This window comes from Myodes glareolus, chromosome 7 (assembly GCF_982192425.1).
Source record: "Myodes glareolus chromosome 7, mMyoGla1.1, whole genome shotgun sequence".
In the NCBI taxonomy this organism is placed as follows: Eukaryota; Metazoa; Chordata; class Mammalia; order Rodentia; family Cricetidae; genus Myodes; species Myodes glareolus.
In genome coordinates, this window is record NC_142032.1 from 986,787 (window position 1) to 1,007,373 (window position 20,587).

General features: G+C 42.0%; 1 protein-coding gene across 2 annotated transcripts in view; it reads left to right on the top strand.

Moving 5' to 3' along the window:
• The first annotated feature begins 8,783 nt into the window (after positions 1–8,783).
• Cacul1 (CDK2 associated cullin domain 1) overlaps positions 8,784–20,587 on the top strand; it is a 59,689-nt gene continuing 47,885 nt past the window's right edge. The window contains exon 1 of one of the 2 annotated variants that reach the window (XM_048423115.3): positions 8,784–9,468. In XM_048423115.3, the coding sequence (XP_048279072.2) occupies positions 9,087–9,468 (382 nt within the window). In that variant the 5' untranslated portion in view covers positions 8,784–9,086. The remainder of the gene's footprint in view (positions 9,469–20,587) is intronic. The other variant, XM_048423114.3, reaches the window with a different exon arrangement.

Genomic DNA, 20,587 nt, shown 5'->3' on the forward strand with positions numbered 1-20,587 from the left:
ATTTTTTTGTGCATCAAACTTATCAAGTACTGGCTTCCAATCTCAGCTTGACCTATTGTATTTTTGATGGTTGGCTCTGGCCCAAGCTTTTCCCTCAGAGGGAAACATTCCTATCTCACGTCTCTTCATACATATTGTCGGTTTCCATAGACCTCTCTAGAATCTTTGGCCAGAATTGTGGCACCAACATTTTTTTGAGTCAACTCTTAGTGACATTCACCATGGACTTAATCTTGGGGCCCATAGTTTCCTGAGGTCTGTGGCAAATGGTAGAGACTATAAATGGAAAGACAGAAAACTGAAGAAGAGAAGGGAAAAATAGCCTTCACCCTGGATCCAGGTTGAAGCTTCCCACCAGCTGAGACAGGTCAAGGGAAACGGAGTGTACTTGCACTCCAACTTCTTTTACCCCTGACCCAAGGGGTTTTCTTCCACCAGTTTAGCCTCAGGTACCTCTAGGCTTCTTGTGATGATTAAATAAGATAATCCATATAACATGGTTAGCTTAATGTCCGGCGGAGACAGCAGGCAACGGTGGTTTGCTAATGTTATCATTGGTGTTATGATTGCCCCGTGTTCTGTGCACCTGGAGAAGGTGCCGTACTCCAACCAGCTCAAACCTGACTCCCTCTTTTTGTTTGTTTTAAGAGTAATTGAGTCCAGAGGAGAGGCAGCTCCTGTGGATGATGACAAAACCATTGGTGCATGCCTGATACGCAGCAGGCAGACAGTGACTGTTGTAACAGGCCCCAGACTTTAGTAGACCCCCAGACTTAGCACAACTGATTCCATGATGGAAGTGCTATTAAGGCCATAAAACTCAACACACAGACAGTACCACCTGCCAAAATGAAAACAAAGACCTAATCCATCAAAGTCTGTAGTTTTGGTAAAGTCTCTAAATGTACTACTTGGCTTCTGTAGTCCTGCTTCGGGCTAACTGTTCTTGTTAACTGAAGTGTGTCAACCCAGAACATGGTTTTTGTGCTTCAAAGGTCATCCCGAGAAAGGCTTGGGGCTACACTGTAATCTGAAACACCCAGTGTAGTGACCAGGCTAACAAAGACTTTCTATTGGCTTAAATCCATGTCTGAGCAGTCTTCTCTGGTGAATACCTCACAACTGTTCTTCACTTTCTTGACTTAAAATCATCCAGCTACATTCATGATGTCTCCATTTCCCTTCTAGTGAAAGCTCAGAGATGCTGCAGCTGCTGTCTTGGAGGCATGGTGCTCCAGTAAAGAGGCCACCATTCGGAAGCTCTGTAGACTTCCTTACAACACAGATTCCTCAAAATTTTGGACCAAATTAACCACAGAAGTTGAATAATTAAACCACATGATCTGAGAGGCTTGACTATCCTCAAAAGTCAAGAATATTACAAAATCCACAATTACAGCAGTCCTTTTAGATAATCCGTAGCTTTGTTTCAATGCTCCTACCCTCCCCTATTTTTGAGACATGGTCTCACTTTGTACCCTGGGCCAATTTGGAACTCATTCTGTAATCCAAGATGGGCTCCAACTTCTGAAAATCTGTCTGCCTCAGACCCATGGATGCTGGAATTATAAGTGTCACCATACCTGGCAATATGAATTTAATTTCACTCTATACAATTATCGCTATGACCAGCTGAAGTTCAGGGAATCAGTGATAAAGATTAAAACTCCAGTTTGCACCAGATCTAATGATTACATGTTTCTAAGATGGGTTATCATTGTAGTTTTTTAAAATATTTATTTATTGTGTATACAATATTCTGTCAGTGTGTCTGCCTGTGGGCCAGAAGAGGGCATCAGATCTCATTACAGATGGTTGTGAGCCACCATATGGTTGCTGGGAATTGAACTCAGGACCTTTGGAAGAGCAGGCAATGCTCTTAACCACTGAGTCATCTTTCCAGTTCTTTTTTTTTTTTTTTTTTTTTTTAAGACAGGTTTTCTCTGTGTAGCCCTGCTATCCTGGAACTGCTTTGTAGATCAGGGTGGTGTTGAAATCAGAACTCCACTTGCCTCTTCCTTCCAAGTGCCAAGATTAAAAGGTATCACCGCAGTTAGCTTCTTTTCATTTTTTAAAAAGAAAATTACTAGTGTTAGGTGTGGTGGTGCCTCTAATACTGGCGCTTGGTAGGTAGGGACAAGTGGGTCTCTGTGAGTTCTCGGCCAGCCTGATCTACATAGTGAATTCCAGAACAGCCAGGGCTACATAGTGAGAGAAAATCATTAGTATGGATTTATCAAGTTTTCCATTTTCTATTTATTTTTCTAAAGCAATGAGGAGTAGGTATGGGAAGATTGCTCAGCAGTTAAAAGCGTGTAGCTCTTGCTGAAGACTGGAGTTTTAACCCCACCATCTACATCAGGTAGCTCACAACTGTTTAGCTCCAGCTTCAGATGGTCTGATACCCTCTTCTGAATTCTGCAGGCACCTGCACACACACACACACACACACACACACACAGAGGCATGCCCACATACACATAAATAAAAATAAAATTAAAAGAACAGGGAGGGGAAATGTGGAATTTTCATCTGTATGTACTAGGGACAGATAGTATATGACAGGGATGCTGCCAGTGCTGACCTGCGTGCCGATAGGGCCAGTTCTGCACCAAAGTTAGAGTACAGAAGGCAGTTTCAGGTAGTGAATGTGAATGTCCTGACTGTCTGAAATAAATAGAAACTGGGATTCATTTGTATGGGCCTCTTCTTCCATATGGCAAGACAGAAATAACTCTTCCCAAATAATCAGCATGTCTATAAAGGAACCCTGGCCACTACCTAGTGTTTATCTCTGTGGGGTGTTGGAGATAAGCTCATCAAGCATTTTGATCCAAACTCCTGGGATGCTGGTGAGGATTGCCTGAATCCACTGGCCATGAAGAGTCGGATGTCTTGGGCTCAGTGGTGCCAATCATGGACACCGTGACATCTGCTGTGCTGGCTGATGGTAGAAGACCAGTTTTGCTTTTCAGCTCCGTCAGACCAGACCTTGCAGGCCACAGCTGAGCTGCATTTGGTCTGGGTCCCTTTTCCACTGAAATGCCACTGGGATTAGGCATGCTCTATTACTGTGACATTTCATCACCAGAATTTCAATTGCCCTGAAAACATTTCTCATTTCTCATCTCCAAACTTTCCTGTAATCCTGTGGCAAGTTTTTCATTCCTTTTCTCTTGCATACTCCATTCCCTTCATTGTAACTTCTAGAACTCTTGCTCCAAGGTCAGCCTTTTCTATTTTTTTTAAAAAAATATTACTTCATTTTATTTTATGTGGATGGATATTATGCCTGCTTGTATAATTGTGCACTATGCATGTGCAATTCCTGCAGAGGCTAGAAGAGAGTATCAGACACCCTGGAGCCAGAGTTACAGATGTGGGCTACCTGACAGGCGCTCTGTAAGAGTAACAATTCTTAACTATGATACATTTCCCCAGACCTCCCACCCATTTTAATGGATTTTTTTGTTGTTCAATTACTTCTCCCAGATTCCTTGTCTTACCTTGAATTTAACAATCATTTGACTACTGCCTCCCTTGTTACCTTCTGAAGGCAAACTGTATTCTCCCAACAGGGAAGGTCTGATGGTGGCCTCCTTGCTGCTCCTTTCTGTTCCTTTCCTAAAGTTTAAACTGCAAGGGTGTTCCACCCTACTTCCTCAGGAGTGACATCTCCAGGTCTTACAGTCATGTCCTGTAGTGATATTTCATTTGTATTTTAATGAGTAAAATGCCTGATGTTCAGAGAGTAAAATAGCAGTCATGATCAGCCTTACAGACCAGACAGTGGTGACACACACCTTTAATCCCAGTAGCCACACTAGTTTGCCTTAGAAACCGGATGGTAGTGGTGCACACCTTTAATCCCAGCACTAGAGAGGAATAAGAAACAGGAGGAGACAGATCTCAGTCAGTCTCATACTGAGGCTTCCTGGAGGCAGGATCGCCTTTTCAGACAGAGGTAGAGGTAAGAGCCAGTGACTGACTGTTTTGCTTTTCTGACCTTCAGGTTAAAGCCCGATTTCTGTCTCTGAGTTTTTATTAAACGTACTACAATGCCCTCCCCGACGTTTTAAAAATGTCCATCTCCTGGTCTTGAGGCCATGGTCCCCTTCTCATCTTTTTTCCTGGATCATCTTTGTCTTTGTACCAGTTCTTATCATTCTCATGAGGAAGCTCCAGCATTCACATCCATAGTCCTTCTCTTTCTCTGGTCTCTTCCAGGCCCATTGGTAATAATTGCAGAGACAGTTACCATGGAGGCTCATCTGTATGGCTAAAAGGTTTGGATGTTAAACATCCGGTCAACAAACTGTTAAATAATACAGGTTTCATTTTCCTCCCCTGATCAATATTTTTATGATAAACTAAAACTAGGTGTAAAATATATGGTAAGGTATATGACTGCTGTGGAACAATCCTTTTCTACACTATGAATATGTACTACTCTCATTAATTAATATAAAGCTGACAGGCCGATAGTGGGGCAGGAAGTTAGGTGGGAAGTTAGGTGGGAAAAAGGAGGGCAGAGTCAGGAGAGATGCCAGTGACCCAAAGGACAGGTAAAATCACGAGCCATGTGACAGTACATAGATTAATAGAAATGCGTTAACTTAAATGTAAGAGTTAGCTAGTGACAAGCCTGAGCTATTGCCTGAACATTTATAATTCATATTTAGTCTCTGAGCTGGTGGTCAGGACAGGTGATGTCCATTTACATATACTGTCTGTAATTTATGGAGCACATCTGAGTGCCTTTTGATAGGCCAGGTAAATAAGTAAAAGTTATACATAATGTATTTATGTCACAAGAGTTAATTTTCTTGCCATAAGTGAATTGCTAATTATTTTGAAATCAAGACTTTCACTAACTGGTATTTAATTTAGAGTAATGACACATTAAGTTTCTTATCTAGGGACACTGGTTCTTTGGATGATTTTCACTAGTTTCAAAGTAGGGAAACCATTTTTCTGACATCAGAGCAAATGGAATTATGAATTAAGTTGTTAAAGCAAATGCTTAGATCAGAAATGAACCATAAATTTAACATAAATTTCTTTTTTAAAAGGCAGCACAAACATTTTTAACTTATCCTAATTATAGTTTTTAATGTTTTTTGTTATTCATTAACGTTTGAAACATTTTTCTGTCTATAAAAAATAATAAGTGTTTTGTGGGGGTCCTTGTAAATGTCATGGCAGTTAGAGAAATGAACCATGAACAGGTAAGAATGAAAGCTAGGTGCAGCCTAACTTAGTAGGTTCGGATCAAACTTATAGTGAAGCACGATTAATAAAAACAGAGACAGATATTAGGGTTCAACCCGAAGACCAGAAAAGCAAAGCAGCCAGCCACTGGCTTTTGTTTGTTTAAAAGATTTATTACGCATGCCTGCATATATCCCTACAGGCCAGTAGAGGGCACCAGATCTCATTATGGACGGTTGTGAGTCACTATGTTGTTGCTGGGAATTGATTTCAAGACCTCTGGAAGAATAGCCAGTGCTCTTAACCTCTGAGCCATCTCACAGCCCTTCAGAACATTCTGCTTCACAAGAAAGTCTGTCGGATATGCTAGACCTGTTAACCAAAGATGGATGCCCCGATGTTGCAGAGGAACTTTGGGCAACTGTCCATCTTGCTCAGTTAATATTATTTCCTTCTTGGGTATCTGAGAGAGTTGAAGACTAGATAGTTATAGTTTTCCTTGTTTGTCTGATGCAGAAAGCAAGTTATGATAGAAAGTAAATTAGGTACAAGACTTGAACTCACCAAGATAGGATAGATATGGAATATTTTCTCTGAATTTGTCAAATGAAAATGGACTAGACATTGTTGATATATGTATTGCCTGTATATATTATATATAGTTACTGTATTTATTGTATATAGTTTTTCTTATATTAGTTATAGCCTTATCTTTTATTTTATACAAAAAGAGGGAATGTAGTGGCAAGTCATTTGTATTTTAATAAATAAAACTTGCCTGAAGATCAGAAAAGTTAAACAGCCACACTGGCCAGCTTTACAGATCAGGCAGCAGTGACACGCACCTTTAATCTCAGTACCCACACTCGTTTGCTATAGAAACCCGTCGGGGTCCAGTGCTAGTCCAGACCATAAATTGTTTCTCTCGACCAGACCCCAACATAAACTATCTCTCTCTGGACTGGCGTGAAGGCATGGGTATAAAGACACAACTCACATGGCTTCTTCAGTAGGGAGATTCTCAGAGATCCCTCATGAAATCCTGAGTTCACATCCTGAAGAATTTCTCTGTTTATTCTCCAAACAGTCTTTATACCAAAATTTAACCGAGGGGAAATACACCAGCATTCTGTCTCCTAGGTAACCAGGTGAATGGCTTTTAGTCACATCCACAACTACCTGTGTGCTCTGTATGCTTCCTGTCCAGTAGGCTGAATTAGCATCTCTATCAGGCACCCTCCAAATTACAAAGAAAGAACCAAAACAACATCCTGACCCTTTGTTAGGTTAGCTACAGCCTGTCTGGAAGGCTACGTGACCATCCTCAGATACTGACTATGGCTTTAGAGCCTGGTTGCCATACCAAATGGGCCTACAGAAACCAGATGGTAGTGTGCATGCCCTTAATCCCAAAACTAGAGAGGATTATAAAATGGGAGGAGACAGTTCTCAGTCACAGTCTCATTCTGAGATTCCTGGAGGCAGGATCGCCATTTCAGACTGAGGTAGATATAAGAACCAGTGGCTAATGGTTTTGCTTTTCTGACCTTCAGGTTCAACACCTATCTCTGAGATTTTATTAGCCGTGCTTCACTTATAGTCTGAGGCCAGGAAGTTTATTGTAAGCATATTTTAACACAGAATTTGGAAGAAAGGTTTCCAGGCAATCACCCCACTTCCAGGTGCACAATAAAATTTAAGGCATGACTGCAGAGAAACTCCTTTGCATAGGAAGATGGATTCTGTAGCTTAAGGTCTAAAATCCAGTGTGGCTTCTGATTGAGATAGCATAGAGGTCAACAGTCTATAAAGTTTGTGTGACATCCACCCTAAGGACGGGTACTATTAACTGGGAGCTAAAGACCAAGTTCTAGGGAGGGAAACTTTGGGATAACCATTCTGGGGGATTTGGGGGAAGTCTGATCGTACAGAGAGCAAAAGGTCACCAGGTCGTTAACAGTATTCCACTCTCAGCTTTCTGCGTGGACTGTAGGTATTTTATTTCCTCCATAGAGGAGACAGCCCTGTGTGATTAACATTCCTGGTTTCCCTAGTTCTCTGTGGGCGCAAGGACCTTTGTGCCCCCAGCAATGCTTGTTGTAAAATTAAAAGATACAAAGAAGATTAAAGCATCCATAGTCATTTTCCCTCTAGATAAACTTCTATGAACGTTTTAAATTGATTTTCTCTTTAAGCATATAAACTTACACATATATTTTGCAGGTATATTTTTACTGCTTTAATAAAACTCACATCCTAGTAGGAAACAGAAAGAAACAGAAAACACGAAGAGGTTAACATCAGGGACTATGGAAAGGTGTATAATTATTAATCTGAGCCCACTGTTGGATCAGTGTTCCCGATATTGTTGTATCTGTCTCTACATACTGAACAAACCAGCAGTAGTTTTAAGTTAATAACTACTAAAGCATGATATACTTTAAAGTATAATTTAACAGTGGCTTACAAAGTTCTAAGTAAGGGTCAACCAGTTATTACAGGCCCATTTGATTTCCCTTTAACGTTTCTTACCCATGACCACCTATAAAACCTGTCAATGATTTCTTTGACCAAACCTGTTTTTAAGTTTTTCCATAATGATGTTTAATCAGTAAAAGTGTATTGAGTATCTTAATAAAATACACATGAAGAGTTCAGTATTTACTAGTGTGCTGGGAAAACCTCCTTGAACAGGGCCGTACTAGAAACGTTTACTATGCTTGTACCGTTCTTGTCAGTTCTAAAGTTTTTCTAGTATTCTGACTTTCAGATCCATGAGTTAGTCAAGGGAATAACAGGGACTTGCTATTGTTCAGTTAATGGTTTCTAACTACACAGTGGTCAGAGAATGTGGTTGCTGTGATGTCAGTCCTCAGACACGCAGAGACACTTGCTTTGGGACCCAGTATATTTATCTTTAGTAAATGTTTCATATATTCTTGGAAAGAATGTATATTGTGCAATCCTTGAAGCAATATTCTGTATGTCTCAGTTTTGGGCTCCAAGGGCTAAGAAAGGCACATACCAGCAGCCTACCCCATTTAGAGTCTGTATCCAGGGCATGCCTCAAGCCTATACCTCTGTTTCCAAGCAAAGGCTGAGACTGCGAGGCCAAGACCTAGGTGGCAAAAAGCATGTGTCGGTGGTGGTGAGGGAACCCCACTATAAAAGATTAGCCAGCACAGATCGTGATGGGACACTCGGGAGGCTGAGGAAGAATGATTGCCAGGAGTTGGAGGCCAGATTGCTCTACAGAGTGGGACCTTTTTCTTTTTTTCTTTAAAAAAACAAAAGCTGATACACATAACCGCTGCCCGCAGTTTTCTCTTGCACTCCGGGTCACACCCAGGTTCCCAGAGGTTCTGGGACCAAGTCAGAGAACGCGGGCGTGCGTAGACCAGTCCTCTATGACGTAATGCAAGCGGGGGCGGGGCCGGCGGATGCTGGTCTGGGCACCTGGCCTAGGCAGAGCCGGGGAGGTAGCAGCTGGGTCTCGTCGCGCGCGGAGTGGGACTCATAGCTCCCGCCCCCTTTCCGCCCAGCTTTTCCTGGGCCGGTCCCTCGCACCACGTGTCTTCCTGGCCGCGCCCCCTCACAGCTCTTCCCAGGCGCCTGTGGAAGCTGCTGTAAAATGTCGTGAGGGACGTCGCCGCTTTGCGGCCGTCTCTGTGAGAAGCAGAGCCCGGGAGTGCCCACCGCAGTTAGCGGTTCTTTGAGCGGAGTCCTGAGCAAGGGCTAAAGCACTCGGGTGGGCGCGCTCCTGGCCCCTCCGCCGCGCCCGTGAGGGCTCCGGGAAATGTGAACTCGAGGCAGCTGCTGTGCTCCCGGGCCTCGGGGAGGCAGGTGCCTGGGAGGCCGCCGGGGGGCCCGGCAGGATGGAGGAGAGCATGGAGGAGGAGGAGATGCTCAGCTACGAGGCGATGATGGACGACCAGAACCACAACAACTGGGAGGCCGCCGCGGACAACTTCCGGCAGCCTCCACCGCCACCGCCACCGCCACCGCCACCGCTACCGCCCTCGTCGTCTATCCAGGATCCCGGCCGAGAAGCCCCGGGGGGCCAGCTGCTGGCTGTGCCCGCGGGTTCCGTGGACAGGAAGGGCCCTAAGGAGGGGCTCCCGATGGGGCCTCCTCCTTTGCCGGAGCCCAACGGGGTGATCATGATGTTGAAGAGCTGCGACACGGCTGCCGCGGTGACCAAGGCGGCCCCCACCCCCAGCTCCGCCATCAACATCAACACCTCCACTTCCAAGTTCCGTGAGTCTGGCCTTTTCCCCCGTAGCCTCGGCCGCTCCTCCACTTCGGCTCGCCGAATCCCCCCCGCCCTGAGAGCAGCTCCACTTCCTTTGTTCCAGGCCTAGGTCTCTCTCTCTCCCCTCTTCCCTCCCACCCTCGTTCGGTGTCTGCAGCCGGTGTCTGGCCGACCAGCCCGGGCTGCTCGTTTACCTTCGCCCGCAGCCCCAGATTATGCTTCAGACAAGATCTTTATTACGCCTGGCCATCTCTCAACATTAGTAAGCTCTTTTTCTCACGCGTCCCCTTCAAAGTTTCACCTTACAAGGCGAGGGGGGACGAATAAGGCGGTCTTGAATTTCGTTAGCAAGAAGTCAGAAAGCAAAGAAATTTGACAACTTGTGTTCTTGTATACTTAGCCGCTACACTTTAAGCAAATCGGGAATCTGAACGTTGTCTTTTTATGTTAGCACTTTGTTCTTTGCTCTGTGCATATTTTGCATCTTCTCACGGAACTCTGAGTTGTTTCTTTATGCAGTGGGAACTGCTGCAACTGTTTTGAAGCTGATGTATAAAAATCACTTTTCAGAGAAGCAATTCAAGTGGCCATACCTAGGGCCCTGCCGCTTGTTGAACTTTTTAGCGCTCTGCCTTAACATTTAGTTGCAGGCGGAAGACAAAAAGTAATTCGAAAACATTTACAGTCGGGTGGTGTGCTTTCGTAGCTAGGGAAAGAACGAGACAGTGTTTTAACCCTGGGAGATGGTGTGGTAAAAGGAACGTGACCACTAGCGGTAGCCAGGTCCTTGTTAACTGCAAGTTTAAAATGACATCTGGTAATTTCATCTGGAGATTTTATTTATGGTTACCAATTTTATTAAGCTATAACAGTAATTGCCCACCTAATTATGAAGAGAAAATTATTTGTCCTGATGTTTATGTGTAGTCACAACCTTAGAAAAAAAATTTTTTATGGAAATAGCACACCGTGACCTTACATGCCTTCAAGATACTGCTTTAAGCAAAGACACTTTTGTGTAGGTGTGGATAGGAAGCTTTGTTCCCTGTTATGCATAGACGGAACTATCATTTATTTCATATAGGTTTTATGTTGAAGGTTATGTTGTGAAAATAGACCTTACAGTGGCAGCGTGGTTTACCTTAAATGCTGAAGGAAGTTTGTATTAATGGTTAAGTAAACTTTCTTTGATGGGTTAAGAAATGAGCATAAAGAACAGAAGTCATCAGCCAAGCTGAGAGCAAAAGACGATCCCTTGAAAAGATGAACACATTTGGGGTGTTGGGGATGCAGCTGGGTTGATGAGTGCTCGCCTAGCTGGCTGGAAGCCCTGAGTTTGATTCCAGTACCTTATAAAACTTAACATGGTGACTAACAATTACAATCCCAGCATTTTGGAGGTAGAGCCATGAGGATCAAGAATTTCATATTCCTCAGCTGTATATGCTGTTCAAGGCCAGCTTGTGAAACATGAGACCTCGTTAGAAAGCAGAAAGGTTAGTAAGCTATGCAGACCTGTTAAAGGATTGGTCCAGGGCAAAAGTTGCAAATAAATGAAAAGATTAAAATAGAACATTAAATTTTAAAAAGCTACCATATGGTAATAAATTTGAGAAGGTAGATGAAGAAATCCATGGTTGTTAGGGAACTATTAACTCAGAACAGTTATCAGTAGAAAGCTTGGACTATGCTTAGACTTGTAATAGTAGTGATGAGGGCCTTCCCTTCCAAGTCTTTTGGTTCAATACTCAATAACCTTTCCTTTCTGTAAATTCTGGAACATAGGTCACAAAAGCAAGGCAAAGCCAAAACTCCCAAGGCCATTTTATGGGGATAGTGGAATCTTGATTCTAAAACTAGATAAGATTATATATAGGTGTGGTTCACCTATTAGTGTAGAAATGAAATCCTGTATACCATTAGCTCATCAGATCTAACCATGTCAAAAGAATCATGATTCACAGTTTGTTCCAGTTTTTTTTTCCAGTGTCGATGTATTAGTATAATTTATCTCAGCAGATTGGAAAAACATGATTTGATCATTTTTTTATGCCAACCAGCCAGTACCAGTTTTTTTTTTAATGATAAAAACTTAGTAAGGCAAAGAGTGCAGGATGACTATATAAAAGTCATTACCAGACCTGTAGCTAATAGTAATGGTGGAGAAATTTTCAATAAATTCATTATAAGATGGTAACCAGTCATAGATACCCCTATTTCTATTCCTGTTTAATATGTTAAGAAAAATCCTGGTTGCTGGTGTGATGGCTCACACCTTTAAACCCCCTCATGGGGATCTTAGGAATTCCAGGTCAGCCAAGGTGATACAGTGTCTCACAAAACAAAAACAAACCCTTTAGAACTTGGCAGTAATATCATTTATCAAGAACCATTGAAACTTTGAGAAACTCAGTGTTGATAGATTGTTAGGTTGAAGACTAGCCTGGAAAAGTTAATATTTATACTAGTGGCAGTATACCAAAAATGGATGCCTTTGTAACAGTAACAAAATTATGGTGTCTGTATTTAAAATAATGCAAGAATACACAGATTTTTAAGGAGAGACAGTGAAACTTTACTAAGGAACTAAGGTGGACTCTAGTTAAATGCCTCAAATTTCCATGTTCTTGAATCAAATTATTTTAAGAATTCCCTTTGTCTCCATTTTAATCTAGAAATTCAATTTAAATATCACCAACATTACGTTCGCTTTGTTTGACAAACTCAGTAACCTAAACCAGATTTTTGTGTTAGTGCCTGTTTCTCTGGTGCTTCTAGACAGCACTGGCTAGGCTCCACGCTGTCAGTCATAAAGTTTATCCTGACAAAGGTAGACAGTAGTAGGCTTTGCTGTGGCCCTGTTTACACGGTTTGGCTCTTTCAAGTGATTTCTGGTCTTTCTTACAGTTATGTGGGAGTGTTCAAATCTGCTGCTTATTTCTTATTTCTTGGATTGTTTGTTTTGTTGTGTTTAAAGACATCCTTGTGAACTTGGAGTGCATGTTTGTCAGATAACCTGCGCTCTGAATGTCCTCTTCCCTAACTTGTCTTTCTTTTAGTGTTTTCTGAGGAGTAGTTTTAGTTTTGATGTTAACTGATTTTTTTTTAATCAGTTTTCTCTTCTATGGCCTGTTTTTTTGTTGTTTGTTTTGTTTGTATCCTGAGAATATTTATGTAATCCAGAGTCAGGAAGAGTTTCTCCTAGAAGTTTTGTGGGTTTAATTTCTAATCTGTGGTTTGAATTAGGAGTTTATATGTGTGCAGTGTGAGATTGACATTCTTTTTTCTCCATATACATGCCCAGTTGTGTCAGCAATATTTGTTGAAATACTACCCCTGCTGTTTTGGTAATTTTGCAAGAAAGTAACTGACTGTATATGTATAGACTTCAGTTCTGTTCATTCATCCCTTTGTATGTACATCATTTTCAGGATTGCTGTGTCCTGGACTATGGGTGTTTTATCAGGATGGAATGAATGCCTTTCTTTATCCCTGTAGTGTCTGATATCTGAGATGTTCAGGTTCATTGTAAGCTGTGTCTTTTCCAAGTTCATTCGTTTTTAAATTAAAGTGCTTTTGTGTGTGTGTGTGTGTGTGTGTGTGTGTGTGTGTACAACATGTGCTGTAGGAATTCCTACAGCCAGTAGCCTTTAAGTTACCCGCCTACTTGGGCATGGCCTCTTATACTATTTATGCCGATGTAAAGATTTATTTATGGCAACCTTTGTGTTTCCTTCCTTTCATTTTCCCTTTCCCTTTCCTCCCCTCCCCCACCCTTCCATTTTCTTCCTTTTAGTTCCTTCTGGTTTTTTGAGACTTTTTCTTTGTAACCCTGGCTGTCCTGAAATTCATAGACCTTGAGCCCAAAGAGCTGCCTGCCTTGTGCCTTTGAGATGAAAGGCATGGGCCTCCAGTCTCTAAATCTTGTTGAAAGCTCTTCACATTGACTGTAAGGTTGAAGTTCATTGTCTATTTTCTTTTACTTGTTTTTTAATCATTTGATTGTGTGTGTGTGTGTGTGTGTGTTGTGTTTTGTTTGTTTGTTTGTTTGTTGTGAGGATGGCCTTGAATTGCTTGCTGGTTCTCCAGTCTCCAAAGGGGTATATCTAAAGTGTTTTGCTCAGTTTTGATGAAATTTGTCTTCAGTTTGGCTTATCACTGACCTTTTTTTCTCTTTAGTGGTCATTCTAAGAGTTGCACTGTGAAAATCTAACTTGAGTAATGCATAATCTTTTCATAGACTACCTCACAAGTGTTAAAGTGTGGCCTTGTTAGCAGTGTGTCAGTGGCTTTGTTAGCCTCTGTCTCTGCTAGTAGATCAGGATGTAGCTCTCCACTAGTTATCCAGTGCCGTACCTGCAGCCATGCTCTCCACCATGGTGATAATGGGCTAAGCCTCTGAAACTGTAAGCAAGCCCCCCCATTAAGTGCTTTCCTTTATAAGAATTGCTGGGTCATGGTGTCACTTCACAGCAGTAGAACAATGATTTAAACAACTGGGAAAGAAATCTTTTATATTATTCTTTGTGTTTTTCTTCTTTAGTTCTGGACTTTCATAAAAACTTTTGCTTGCTTTTTTTTTTTTCTTTGTTTTATTTTGTTTTTTGAAGTAGGGTTTCTCTGTGTAGTCCTGGACACCCTTTAACTTGCTTTGTAGATCAGGCTAGCATCGAACTCAAGAGATTCTCCTTCTACCTTTGCCTCCTGAGTGCTGGGATTAACCACCGACTGGCTTTTTAATGTTTTTTTAGATGTGGTTTTGTTGACCTCCCACTTAGTCAGCTTTTGCTTGTCTGTAGAAGTCTTTGTTTTCTAAGAATATATTTTACTGGATATAGAATTTTATATTATAACCCCTTTCCTCCCATTATTATTTTAAAAGCTGTCTTTCTCTTTTCTCTCGACCTTCATTGTTTCTCTACAATTTTTATTCTTTGAGAATTTCATACATGCATACAATGTATTTTTATCATTCACCTCCTGTTCCCTCCTCCTAACTACTTCTCGATCCACTTTCATATCCTCGCCCCTCATTAACTTTATGTGTGCTTTTTTTCCATAACCCACCCGGGACAGTTTGTGGTGCTTTAAGCATAGTGTCCACCCATTGTCAGCCTACCAGAGCTCACAGCCTTAAAGAACACTGACTTTGTCAACGTCCACTCAGGGTGGGAGTTGTGAGCCCCGTTCCTCCAGTGTCTGTTTCTTATCTTGATTGGCTGAATAGTCTTTGTTCCTTTCTTTATGATATTTTCCTTTTTTCCTGGCTACTTTTAATATATATTTTTTAATCTCTCATCCAGTTACCCATCCATCCAGACGGGATCTGTTTTGGCCCACCCACCCCGTCTTTATATTGATTTCGTAACTGAGGATGACCTTGAACTTTCCACACTCCTGCCTCTACCCTAGGAGGGCTGGGACTGCCCAGGCTACACCAGCTGATTATCCAGCCCAGGACTTTCTGAAGCACTAAAAGCTAAACCACCACAGCCCCAGCTCTGCTTTATCTTTTTAAATATCAGCAGCTTGACTGTGACGTTTCTAGTTTTTCTAAAAGTGTTTGCCCTTGGTCTTTCTGAACTTCCTGGATTTAGAGTTGTCAGATTATCTCCCCCACGCCCATCCCCAGTTCCCTCTGACAGATTGCTGTCTCCATGAATACTGTACTGAAGCTCTGTTCACTTCCTTTTTTTTTTGTTCTTCATACAAATATAGTTCTCTAAAAAGTGTGTGTGTGTGTGTGTGTGTGTGTGTGTGTGCGCACGCACGCGCGCACACACGCGCTCCAGAGGATAACTGTATGGAGTTATTTCTCTCCTGTCTCTATGTGGGTTCTGGAGAGTGAGTTTAGGGTGTCAGACTTTCAGGGCAAGTTTATGTGCTTATCTCTCTGGTCAGCCCACAGATAGTTTTTATTGCTGTGTATGCATGCTCACTGATCTTTTCATTTTTAGTGTCTAATCTGCTTGTACAGATTTACTTGGGAATTCTGACTGCAGTGCATGCTGACATCAAGTCCAGATGTTGTTAATTGAGCAAATCCTAGGTGGTGATGAGTGGAGTCTTCAGTAAGCGCGCCCATTCCCAGTGCATTCCCCGGTTTCTGCCAGTGTCAGGTGCTGCAGTTTTTATGGAATGTTACCCACCTCTTTTTCATTATTCTTGGCACTTGCTCTTCGGTGAAGTCTGACTATAATTAGAGGCCTGGAGATATCATGGGCTCGCTCTCAGACTGATCAGCTTTCAACAAGTTTGCTGCATTCTGGGACTCAGGGTTTTGCTGTATCACAGGTATTGTACTTATTTTCCTTTAGACTTTGGATTCAGTTCATATGGTAATTCCAAGGACTTTCTGTCTGTAAATTTTTTTTTTATGTCAGCTTAGTGCTGCTAATGGTTAGGAGATCCATTGATGGGTTTTGCAGAGGTCTTACATGCTCTGAGACAAAATAAGCTAGACTTTCTCCTTGAGCCTACCACCGTCTTCCGATCAGATTTCATAGTCCATGTATTTCTCGTTCCCCACTACCTCAGCAGCCCACCAGATTGCTTTCTATTTTTAAATATATCCACAGGTGATAATTTAACTCTTTGTAGCTGCATGCCATGTGCTGCTAGAGCTTTTTCTAAAATGTTAGCAAGACTCTACTGCTGTGAAACTCAGTTGTGATAGAAAACCAAAGCTGGTTCTGAGCCTTTGAGCCAGTTTCCTCTGGGAAGTACCATTTGCCAGTCACAGTTCAGTGCGAGAACTGTGGTGTCCACAGCAAGAGGGGATTGAGTACAGGAACACAGGTGCTTTATGAATATTTGGCAGTTTGGAAGGATGGAAGTCAGTGGCCATTCCAGAGAGTGGTCTGCTGTCCTTGTCACCTTTTTACACCAACTCTGTAACCTGTCTCATCCTAGGTTAGTGATCAAGTCCTGGAATTTGGAGTTTGTTAGTGTCTACAGAAAGATCAGCTGTACTCCAAGGCGCTTGGCTTTGATTTGGCCTTCCAAATTGCGCTAAAGTGTGTTTTCTTGGCACAACCTAATTTGGAAAGTGTAACTTTTTTATTTAACTTTCCATTTAAAATTAATGAGCTTTCTTATGAAAATAACCTCCACATCTCAGGGGCTTATATAACAAAGGGTTTTTGTTGTTTTGTTTATTCTTTTTCTTGCTCATGTTATGTTTAATAGGTTTTCTGTGTAATGTGATAATAGGTTTCTCTACTGACACTGTAAGCCAGATCAAGCCGAATTGAAAAAGCAAAAGAACATGTTTATTTGAGCAAAGCAACTCCTGGGTGAGTTCTCCGGCTCCAGAGATTGGAGCTAGAGAGGTCACGTGACCGAACTAAAACAAGGAGCATATATACCCTGTAAGTGAGGGGGTGGTGATGTACTGTCCACAAGCTGAGTTTGTGCCCAAGTATGGTCAAAAACTGACTGCTTTAGTCGGGGTCTTGGGCTACTGGCAACTTCAGCAAAGGAAATAGCTGCCTCAGATTTTCTGAAAGGGTGGGGTTTGGAGAGAGAGGAATGGGGCTTTCTGGATCAAGGAGGAGTGAGCTGGAGGTTCCAGCTGAGCAATATAAATGGCTGAGATTAGCTGTAACCCTTCATACGTGATTTTATTGAGAAGAGCTTATTTTAGATCCTATTTTGTTTTGTAGAGAGAGACAAAGCGGGGACAGAAAAACAAGTTTTTTAAAGATGCTTTTCTGTTTAGATTAGCATATGTGATATAGCCCATCTGTAATGGCACATTTTATGATACAAGCTAAAGTCATGAGAGAGGAAGGAGCCTCATTTGAGGAAATGCCTCTAGGAGATCCAGCTGTAAGTCATTTTCTCACCTAGTGATCATTGGGGGAGAGCCCAGCCCATTGTGGGCAACCCTAGGTTCTATAAGAAAGCAGACTGAGCAAGTCAAGGGAAGCATTCTTCCAGGATCCTGCCTTGTTTGAGTTCCAGTCCTGACTTACTTCATTGGTGAACAGCAATGTCGAAGTGTTAAGCTGGATAAACTTTTCCTCCCCTACTTGCTTTATGGTTGTTGTAAAACCTCGGCTGGCTAAGGAGTCCCACAGCACATGAGAGCCCACAGCAGGTGAGGAGCAGACACACCATGCCAGCAGAGCTTATGTATGTGGGAGTTTTATTGAGAAAAAGGGAGTGGGGGAGGTAAGAGAGAAAGAGGAAGAGGAAAAAGAGGCAAGGATCAGCCTGCCTCCTCAAAAGAACAGTGGGAAGGAGAAGGCAAGAATGGGCAGAGCGTGTCTCTTAAAGGGACCTTTTGTACCTGTGTATATACGTAGTGATGTAGCAGTCATAGGACCCTGGACTGACCAGGGTACTGCCTGGGTTCATCCTGCCAAGTAACAGGAGCCCGCATAATGCCTGAATCTAACAGTGGTAATGGTGTTTTGTGGCAGCAGTAGAATTCCATAATAAGACTCTATCAGAATGCCTGCATCTGCTCACATTCTATTGACGTTAGAGTAGTTCCAGAGTGTATTTGGAAGCATGATGAACTAGGGTATGTTGGGACAAATAATGACTGAATGAATGGCTAAATGGGTAGAAGGGTCTTGCTGTAACTGATGCTGATGTGTCCAGGTCTAAAGGGACTGTGTGTGGATGTGGTGTGGCTGTAGGTGCATGTGCACACATATGAGAGTATGTGTAGTTGTCAGAGGGCAACCGTGGGTGTCTTTGATTTGAGGAGACTTAGTAATCCACATCACTAATAATTCTTGTCCCTAAGTGAGAAGACAATTTATATTTCAAATTGAACCTAATGAAATTACTTTTTTTCTAATATTAAGTAAAATTTAACTTTTGAATTGATGAAAAGTATTAACTGATTTTTCTAAATTTTAAATTTGTCCTTTGGTTGTCAGGGCCTGTCTTTCAGTTTGCAAATGGGTTGATGGACTCCAAATGTGGTGTGTGACTTGTCACCTTCCAGCTTACTGGTTGTGTTTGGCAAGCATCACCATGAATGTGATCCATTAGGTGAACTGCAGGATATTATTGGGGCTCTTCCTTTGCTTTTTTGCTTTTTATTTTTACAAACTGGTATCACATAAAATGTCATTGATAAAGAGAAACCCGCTTTTGATTTGTATGATAAAGCTTAGTTTCAAATCTCTGAAGAAAACAGTTTACTTATTTTGTAAACTAACTGAGCTGTAAACCATGCGCATTGCACTGTAGGTTGTTAGGCACTTTGTGAAGTTTGCTTTTCTTAGCCTTTTGTGTAGTCTGTCTTAGAACTATAAACTGGTTTCGTGTCTCTTCCTGGTGTTGGTGACATTTGGCTGTTAGCTTCTGTAGGTTTACAATACATAGTTACAGATGTGATTAGACATCTGAATGGTATTTTATTCAGCAAGTGTTTCTTTATGCAAAGTAGTGTTTCAGCTTCTGATAATGAGGGCATGGAATGAGACAAAATTAATGTGAGATGATGAACAGAAATAATGCTGGTGTGTTATGACTAGATGCTAGTGTTGTGTACATACTTGATAGCATGAGGAGAGAGAGAGAGAATGTGAATATGAGGATTCAGAAGGGTGAGAAGTGAGGAGTAGTTGGATTCAGATATGACCCATGGTTATTTTGGGAGCACAGGGTATAAGGATGGAATGGCACAATTAGATGTGAATGAATAAAAGTGGTTGGATAGAAGGGCTCCACTCCATTAAGTGTTAAGGGAGTATGTGCCTTGCTTAAGTTGTGTCTTAATGTGAGTGGAGAGGGACAATGACCATTTTGAAGCTGTAATAATTGTAGACAAGAGATGGAGCCTGGACAATTAAAGCTTTGGAGTAGGGGTTTTCAGATGTTTAGAGGTCTTCAGGGATTGAAGTCTATAGAATTTTGGGTTGAGGAAGAGAGGATGAATGGTTTGAATTCCTGAACTTTATTTCTCCTAACTTAGAATATTGGAAATCCTAAAACAGTAGTTTCATCAAAAAACTTGGCTGTTATTAAAATAATACAAGTTGCGGGAGGGGGGGGTAAAGATGGCTCAGTGGTTAAGAGCACTTGCTGCTCTCATAGAAGATGTGATAGTCACTAAAGGACCAAAAAATGTGCTCAGGTACATTCTCTTTGATCTGGAACTTTGACATGCTTTTGTTGAATATACTCTTATTTTATTGTAAGACAGGCTCTCACTGTAGCCCTGGCTGACCTAGAAGTTCCTGAGAGCTGCCTGCCTTTGCCTTTCAAGTGCTGGAATTAAAAGCATATGCTAACATGGGCGGCCTGAACATATTCTTAAAACTTGTCAACAGCGTCATTCCATTAACTTGGTCTTTGCTTAAGTTATCAGTCCTCTTTTTCCTTTTGGTTCCTTAGGGCTAAGGCATACTTGTCACTCAGCAGCTTAAGTAGATAGTGGCCACACCCATTCTCCTTGCCTTTCTCCTTTCCCCATTCCCTCTTTAGTTTTGGTGATGGTGAAAATCAAACTTAGGATCCCTACATGCCAGACAAGGGCTCAACTACACCCTCAGCTTCTATGATTGCATCACATTTTTTGTTGGTACATTCCTGTGTGGGTATGTATGCATACATTTGAAGAAGTCTTCTAGTAGGTTCCTGATAAGAATGTTAGATCTTGCCTAGCTTTAAAAAAAGGGGGCTGCATTCATACTTACCTAATTGACAGTTGAGATGGAGAATCCCTCCCACCCTCATTCTGCAACAGTCTCTTACTATGTAGCTCTTGACTGTTCTGAAACTCTATGTGTAGACCAGATTGGCCTCATGTAACATGTTGGGCCTACAGGTTGTATTTTTGTCCTGCCCAGCCCCCCAGCTATTTAGCCCCAAAGAAAATGACATAGAGGACTCCGTAAGTTATAAAGCTGATTGGCCCGTTAGGTCAGGCTTTTTACTGGCTAACTCTCACATCTTGATTAACCCATTTTTCTGATCTATTTTAGCCATGTGGCTCAGTACCTTTTTTAGTGGGGCAGCTTACATCCTTCTGCTTTGGTGATCTGGGCAGGAGTGGGAGGAATCAACTTCCTCCTCCCCAGAATTCTCCTGCTCTCCTTGCATCATTTCCACTTCCTGTCTGGTTTTCCCGCCTACACCTCCTGCCTGGCCAATCAGCGT